The sequence below is a fragment of the Euphorbia lathyris genome, chromosome 1 (genome assembly GCF_963576675.1).
Source record: "Euphorbia lathyris chromosome 1, ddEupLath1.1, whole genome shotgun sequence".
Classification (NCBI taxonomy): domain Eukaryota; kingdom Viridiplantae; phylum Streptophyta; class Magnoliopsida; order Malpighiales; family Euphorbiaceae; genus Euphorbia; species Euphorbia lathyris.
Genome location: NC_088910.1, coordinates 20,622,718 through 20,630,492, shown reverse-complemented (window position 1 = coordinate 20,630,492; position 7,775 = coordinate 20,622,718). Strand labels below are relative to the sequence as shown.

Sequence of the window (7,775 nt, the reverse complement as noted above, 5' to 3'; positions counted from 1 at the left end):
CGTTAATTTTAGATCGATTCTCATAATTAGAAAGGTATCCATGCTTATTGTAGCAAATATCTTCGGTGTCCTTATTCCTCCACAATAAGTGGCAAATTGCTCTTATTTGTTATAAGGTTTTCTATTGTTGTTTCTGGTATTGAATCAATTGATTATTTTTGAACTTGAGTATTTGTGTATCTTGCAAATGGTGTGTTTCTGTATTTGTGAGAAGTTTGAGGGATTGGTTTAATTGTCTTTCCTGTTGAATTGAGAATGCAAAGACTCGATTGGGGTTAGAAGTGATTCCAAAAGTAAAATATATGAAAAAAATGGATCATTAAAACTTTGTGAAAAATAATTATCTTATTTGCATCATGTTGCTCTTCACAAATGAACCACGATTACAAGTTGGATCATATGTGCATTTAGATAGTGATTTCAAATTGAGTGTACATTCTATTATTAGATACTTCTAACCTTTATGTAGATATTGATGAAGAAATATCACTACTCTTATTTTATCTTGGTTGAATGCAGTATTTCCAACTGAAATTGTATTCCAAGCCCTTAGTTTCAAGATGGATTTCAGTAGAGGAGAACGTATAATATGACTATTGCCTGTATAGGTGAGAAGTTTTATCGTACTGTATTTATACTTTATGATTCTATGGATTGAAATATGATATTTTTATAAAAAAAAAAAAAAATTGACAATATTTAACATAGTATAAATTATATATATGTATATTATTTGTAACAAAAATAATTCAATTGAGTATTATAGTTGGACCATGTTTTTTAATTTGGACTAAATTTTGCATTTCAGAATTTAATTGGCTGCAAATGGGAAACGTTGGACATCTTACACCACCACGAGTATTGGGCCCTACACAAACACGTCGGAGCTGATATCCATAGAAAACCGCGCACGTGTAATAAACATCATCCATAACTTCCCTCAAAATATCTTCTCTCCACTCGAAAATTGCCACGCAAGCATTTCCAGAAACTATTTCTGCTTCTCCTCTGGCCACGTCAACACATATTTATCAAAGGTTACTATCAGATTAGCGTACATGTCATTTCCCTCACCGTTGATTACCCAAACTCGTATTGCTAACCGTTGATTAATCAGAGAAATAACTCGTGGACACCGTAATTCACCTGTTTATGATTTTCCTATTAATGTTAAGTAATCTTCCTCAGTTTAGATTCTCTGAGCTCTTCGGTTTGTTCTAGAAATCGCGAGTTAAATCTGGAGAGATTCTTTGTTGCGAGTGGAAAACTTTACTGGATTTTGCTCTATCATTAGAGGTATGCTTCAATTACTTTCTCTTTGTTTTGATCGGTGGTTTACATATATTGATTTGCAGCTTTTGTTATTCGTATTACAGCTTTTCTGATATTTACATTAGGTTTGTGCGTGATTATATATGTTAAGAAATCCATAATGTTGGAAATTGTGAAACTATGAACTTAGTTTAGTTGATTCTTGTGAGCTCCTGCTGAATTATGAACTGTTTGTGTCACTTTCGGTAGTGTTTCCGCGTTTCAGCTTTCAGGCTATGTTTAGAAGACTATATTTTAGAAATAGCCTTTTGCGTCCTTTCAGTTTCCCTGCAACATAGATTATTGCTCAAAAACCAAACAAAACAAGAATATCTAGGTTGGAATTAGGATCAAATCAAACACTCCAATTTAGACAGTTCTGTGTTTCTATCTTTTCTTTGTATACCAATTTTATCTTCACACTATAAGCTATTCCTTTTACAATTGGATTCAAATCAATAGTAATGTGCTGAAACATTTAGAAGTTTCAAACTCTCCACCACACCACACTTCATACATACAAGCAGAAAAACTGCTCTTCTAATGATGCATTGGAACTTTCCACACCTGTTATTGATAAGTTGCCAAGCTTTCGGTGTTTCCATACAATCGAAAATTTCTGAATGTCTTTGGAATGTCTATTGCAAAACACACATCCTTAGGAACTACATTCCATTTAAACAAACGTTCCTTCAATGCCAATCTGTTGTGAATCGAAGCTGTAAGATAAATGTTCTTTCGAAGCCAATCTGTTGTGAATCGAAGCTGTAAGATAAATGTTCTTTCGAAGCCAATCTGTTGTGAATATGTTGCACTAAGTCTATTTGAAAGCTGTGTAATGACAGTTTTATGTGGAAAAGGAGAGTTTATCTATTCATAAAATAGAACAATGAATGCTCATGCTTAAGTGGTAAAAATGAGAAGGAAGTTTTTGCTAAGTGCATTTTTGCTGTTTTCAGTGTTTGTGCAGAGAGAGGAAACTCTCATAATCACTTGATCTTTCAGACCGGGACTTGGCATGGGAGTTGTAACTGCTTCTAGCTCGGCTGCTCGAACTCCACTTGGATTGAGCACAAAATTTCCAACATATAGATCTACAGTACAAAAGAGACCTTTGATTGTGGCATTCAAAGAAGATAAACCCTATGACACAGCTTTGTTTGCTCCTCAAGAACGACTTCCATTGCCCATAGAAACACCCAAGGGGAAGAAGAGACGAGGAAAATCTAACAATGAGGTTTCCTCATCTGCCTTGGAACTGGACTACAACGAAGCCGCAGCTAAACTTGAAAATATCTACAAGCTTAGCCCTCCTGCAACTGATACTTCTGAAGCAGTAGATGTAAATAGCCCAACTAAAAAACGCAAGCAGAGGAAAAGGAATGGAAAAGGTGAGAGGAAAGAACAGGGTAGAACAACTAGTAAACCAATTGTTAGGAACTACGTGAAGACGAAGAAACGATTGAGCCTTGATAAAAGGGTTGCATTGAGGATGAACAAGGATGATGCACCGATAACTTTAAGTAGGAGTAAGAAAGATTCTAAAGACGAAAATGAGAAGATTGATGAGCTTGTTAGGGAATATTCTTCTTCAACTGATTTAGCTAGCTTGGATTGGAAAAAGATGAAGATACCTCCGGTTCTTCCATCTACAGAGCACGCTTGGTTGTTCAAATTGATGCATCCGATGAAGGTAAGTGTATAAAGCTGAACTTTTTGAATTTCGAAAGTTGCGCATTGCCTCTATTAGGTAAGATGTAGTAGTTTTGTCTCCTAAGTTAAATGTTTATTTATACCAGACACTACTTGAAGTGAAGGAGCATTTGCATACGAATCTGGGAAGACAGCCAACTGATAGTGAAATAGCTGAGGCGACGAAAATGAACGCAGAGCAAGTAAGAAAACAGTTGGGAGTTGGTAAAGCTGCAAGAAACAAGCTAATTAAGGTAACCGTTCATCTTTTTCAATTTCCTTCAATGCATTGTAAATGTGCTCCAACTTAACTGTTGTTAAGAATTGGATCAGTTGTTGATTACGTTGTTCTTAATCATTCTCATATTTGGTGCAGCACAATCTCCGGCTAGTATTGTTTGTAATCAATAAGTATTTTCAAGACTTTGCAAATGGTCCACGGTTTCAAGACCTTTGCCAGGCAGGGGTGAAGGGCCTTATCATAGCAATCGATCGATTTGAACATAAAAGGAAATTCCGGCTCTCTACTTACAGCCTTTTTTGGATTAGGCATGCTATAGTAAGATCAATGACACTTTCAAGCTTTACACGAGTACCATTTGGCCTCGAATCAGTAAGTTCTATTCACACTTAAGCTTAGTTTCCTTCATCCATTTCATCCTAAAAAAACACATTAAGTGTTAAATTAAGTTCTCATCCCTGCAGGTCAGAGTAGATATCCAGAAAGCGAAAATTGAGTTGTTGATTGAGAATCAAAGACAACCAACAGATGAAGAAGTTATCGAGAGGGTGGGTATTTCCCCGGAGAGGTATCGAGAAGTAACGAGGGCTTCAAGACCCGTTTACTCTCTGCATTCAAGGCATCCAGTTACTCAAGAAGAGTTCATTGATGGGATCACCGACACCGATGGAGGTGATAACCGGAGGCAACCAGCTCTTCTCAGGCTTGCTCTTGATGACGTGGTAACTGCTTATCTATTCATAACTCGCATATCCAATCTTTCTTGTACTAGTAGACTAACAAGATATCGAAAAGTTGTTGTTGATGTTAATCTCTCTTAACTTATTTTCTTAAAATGCATAAGCACAAGGCACTTCCAAGTTGAAATCAATTGTTTGTTATCATACTACCTTGGGTAACTTAGTGTTACTTTCTGCAAAATTTGCAGCTTGATTCTCTGAAGCCTAAGGAGAGTTTAGTTATCAGACAGAGATACGGGCTGGATGGGAAAGGGGACAGAACTCTAGGTGAAATTGCTGGAAACTTGAATATCTCAAGGGAAATGGTTCGGAAATATGAAGTGAAGGCTCTCATGAAGCTCAAGCACCCGGCTAGAATGGACTATCTACGCCGATATGTTGTCTGATTTGGTGCAAATTTTGAAGGTTTGGTTGCATTACTTTCATCATAAGCTGTTTATATGTACTAATTACCTGTATAATAGCCGTTATTAACTACACGAATATAGAAAAAGCTCATATACCACGTAATATACTACTATAGAAGTTCGCGAATTTGATTCACCACTTATACATGTAATAATTCTACTCCTATATAGTTTTATAGACGAAGTATCAAAAGAGTTATGGTGTGTCATTATTATGTTATGTGTATATGTATTCCACATGATTACATATTATATAAATGACACAAAAATGATGATGATACCAAAGGAGTCGTGTCCAACAGGTTATTTCTAGAAATTGTATTGTCGTATAAGAAATTGATAGTCTGTTATTTGAAACTTATCTGAGTTTCAGTAGAAAATGGCTAAAGATGTTCAATTTAACTTTAGCCTGGTAAATTTACATCTCTGTGCAAAAACTTTGGTATGTCTCATTATCCAAAATCTCTCAATTTCTTCAGCTTTTCTGCCTGGAATTCTACCAGCAATCAAAAACCACCTGAAGAAAAAAAGATCTTCAATTTAGGAATGAAATAAATGAGTAAATACATTCATGGCTCTGAATTAAAACGTTACTAATATATTATGACTTGTAAACTTCATTTCATAACATAAAAATGCTTTAATTTTATATTATTTAACATTAGAATCCAAATCAAAGAAAAATCTATTAAAAAATCAATGAAATAATGACTTTTTTTTTCCATATCATAATATTTTATCACATATCTATTTCTATTTTGATATTTTTCAACGGATTTTTGTGATTTGGACTTTAATATTAAATAATGTGAAGTTCAAGAAATTTTATGTAAACAAAAAATGAATTAGGAATCATAATGTTAATAATAGTGCTATTGTTCATTATTTTTGATCAGTTGATCTTATCTGATCCAGATTCAAATAAAACTCTCTTTTTTTTCTTTCCAAAATGGATTTTCAGTCATGCTGCATTAGTAATCCAATAGGGGTTAAAAGTATTCATAAAATCAATTGACTTTTTTCTTGTATGGAAATAAATCAACTGTTTCATCAGTATGATTTAACTGGGTTTTTTGGAACTACTAGACGAGATAATAATGAACTGAATCGCATGTTAAAAATAGAGAAACAATTGAACTATATTAATAACATATTTCCAAACCATAAGCGGACAATCCGGCATTGAATCGGGTGTTACACAATCATAAATATATATGAAAAAAGGGTGGGATATGTACCTATCTCCGACAAGCCTATGCATTCTATAGATGAGATCTTCTTCTTGTTCAGTCATGTGTATGAAGTCCCATTCAATACTGCTAACCTCTGCATATAAACGAAATTAAAGAACAACAAACTTACTCTTTTTTAATGGATTGAAAAGTACAATGAAATTAAGAAAAGGGTTTACCATCAGACTCAAACATTGTAACTTTGGCTGGTCTTCGTTTGTGTCTTGTCTAGTGTCTTCTATATAGCAAAAGAAAAAAAAGTCTGATGAAGAAGAAGCTACCTAAACAAAGGAGGAACTTATATTATATTATATTCTTGAGACTTATTTGGATCAAAGCCAGATTAAGAAAGAAGATTAAAAAAAAAAAGACATAGGGAAATGGGAATCTATAACATGTTGAGAGTTTCGAAATTGGCCCAAATGATAATCGTCAACCCTTTAAGTCAATTCAATTATTACAAGATTTAAATTAATAAAAGAAAGTTTGGTTGATAATCTCTAAGTCACCCTGTAAGTTTCTTTCATCACATCCGGGGATTGGCTATAAATTTAGTGATATGGTTTTTGAGAAATTACATTTACCCTTCACACAAATCACATAAAAAAAAAAAAAAAAAGTGTAATTTTAAATTTAACATTTATTGGTTGATGCGATTTCAGATCTAATTAATGAAAAAATATATATATTTATTAATAAAAGATGTGTAGTTTCAAGTTTTATTGGGTGATTAGAACGCTAAAGGTTGGATATAGTCAGAATATGAAATTTAAACATGAAAAAAAATCATTTTGTCACGAATTAGAATTAGGCTTGAAATTGAACCAATTAAAAAACGCTCCTTTCATTTTTTTTATTATATTTCATTTTTAAAAAATTTTAATTTGTTTATTTAATATTTCATTTTGTATTATCAATGTATTTTTGATAATATTTTCTTATATTTTCTCTTATTTATGATAAGAGAAAATGTTAGTATTAATGCAAATAATCATAATTAAGCCATAAAAATAAAGAATAAACAATATTTTACATTGAAATTAGAGATTTAGGAGAAAAATATTAAAGGTAAATTAGTTATTTTAATAATCTAATTAATATTGTATTGATCTTGATCATTTCAATCAACCGATAGAGGCTGGGTCTTTACTGCAATCGCCTATGCTAGGACTTCAAACGACATACAAAAAAGAACGGTAATTAGACTAACCAATCTTAAACTACTTTGTTCGATTATGTACCAATTATCTCATATGAATACCATATAGCTTCATGGTTCAACCATTAAGACAATGAATAAGGATACCATATAGCTTCATGGTTCAACCATTAAGACAATGAATAAGGATTTGCTATTAAAGAGCAAAGAAATAAAGAGTTTTGGGAAACATTTAATAAAAAAACTTCTAAGAAAATTATTGGGTTTGTGAGATTTCATAAATTTCTCTCATAAGTTGTTATTGGTTGTGTTGGTACAAAATAAAATAAATTTTATTTTTATGTATATAGAAATCTTATGTTTAATTTAGGGTATAGTTTCTATTTTTGTCTAGAAAATAATGAAAAATACACGTGTAAGCTAACCTTCAACCCATGAGAGAGTCCGGCACCACGCGGGGCGTGTCCTCAATACGCAGCGCGTAAACAAGGCGTCCGGAGAAATCAACTTCAAAAACTCAAATACGCAGCGCGTCCTTCATGTTACGCGGGGCGTACTTTCTTACGCGGGACGTACTTGCCAATACGTCATGCGTACGACGCATCCGCAGAGTGTTCCAAGATCAGAAGCTCCAATACGCAAGGCGTATCCACCAACACGCAGGGCGTACTCCTTCACACGGGACGTGACACCAGAGACGCCACGCGTAGCAATCATCAATGAAACGCACAAGGCCCATGAATCAACATTACGCGAGGCGTAACCAAGAATACGCGGGGCGTATCGTCTCTTCCGACAGCAGTGGAAGGAGTCAACAGCAGTTTGTGGAAGTTGAGGTAGTGGGATGATGTGGCATTGGTAGTTAGTGGAAGTTGATGTAGTGGGGTGATGTGGCATGGAGGTAGTTGAGTTAGTTGGTCAATAATTACCAAAATGCCACTGAATAATTACCAAAATGCCACTCCAAAATACTATAAATAGACCCCCTCCCCT

The 7,775-nt window shown here is 34.1% G+C and overlaps 2 protein-coding genes across 3 annotated transcripts; one reads left to right on the top strand and one right to left on the bottom strand.

Moving 5' to 3' along the window:
- The first annotated feature begins 1,137 nt into the window (after positions 1–1,137).
- LOC136224203 (RNA polymerase sigma factor sigE, chloroplastic/mitochondrial) lies at positions 1,138–4,669 on the top strand. 2 transcript variants are annotated; one of them, XM_066012482.1, is made up of 6 exons: positions 1,138–1,296; positions 2,271–3,004; positions 3,111–3,257; positions 3,380–3,616; positions 3,709–3,966; positions 4,173–4,669. In XM_066012482.1, exons 2-6 carry the CDS (start codon positions 2,330–2,332, stop codon positions 4,368–4,370), a joined length of 1,515 nt encoding a protein of 504 aa, XP_065868554.1. In that variant the 5' UTR covers positions 1,138–1,296; positions 2,271–2,329; the 3' UTR covers positions 4,371–4,669. The 2 variants fall into 2 exon arrangements, with proteins under 2 accessions (XP_065868554.1, XP_065868546.1); XM_066012474.1 differs by having other exon boundaries at positions 3,694–3,966.
- Positions 4,670–4,676: 7 nt separating this feature from the next.
- Positions 4,677–6,041, bottom strand: LOC136224217 (transcription factor TRY-like). The gene is made up of 3 exons (XM_066012491.1): positions 5,803–6,041; positions 5,630–5,717; positions 4,677–4,908 (listed from the first exon to the last, which is right to left on the bottom strand). The coding sequence occupies exons 1-3, from the start codon at positions 5,816–5,818 to the stop codon at positions 4,785–4,787; spliced, it is 228 nt and encodes a 75-aa protein (XP_065868563.1). The 5' UTR covers positions 5,819–6,041; the 3' UTR covers positions 4,677–4,784.
- Between the last annotated feature and the right edge of the window lie 1,734 nt (positions 6,042–7,775).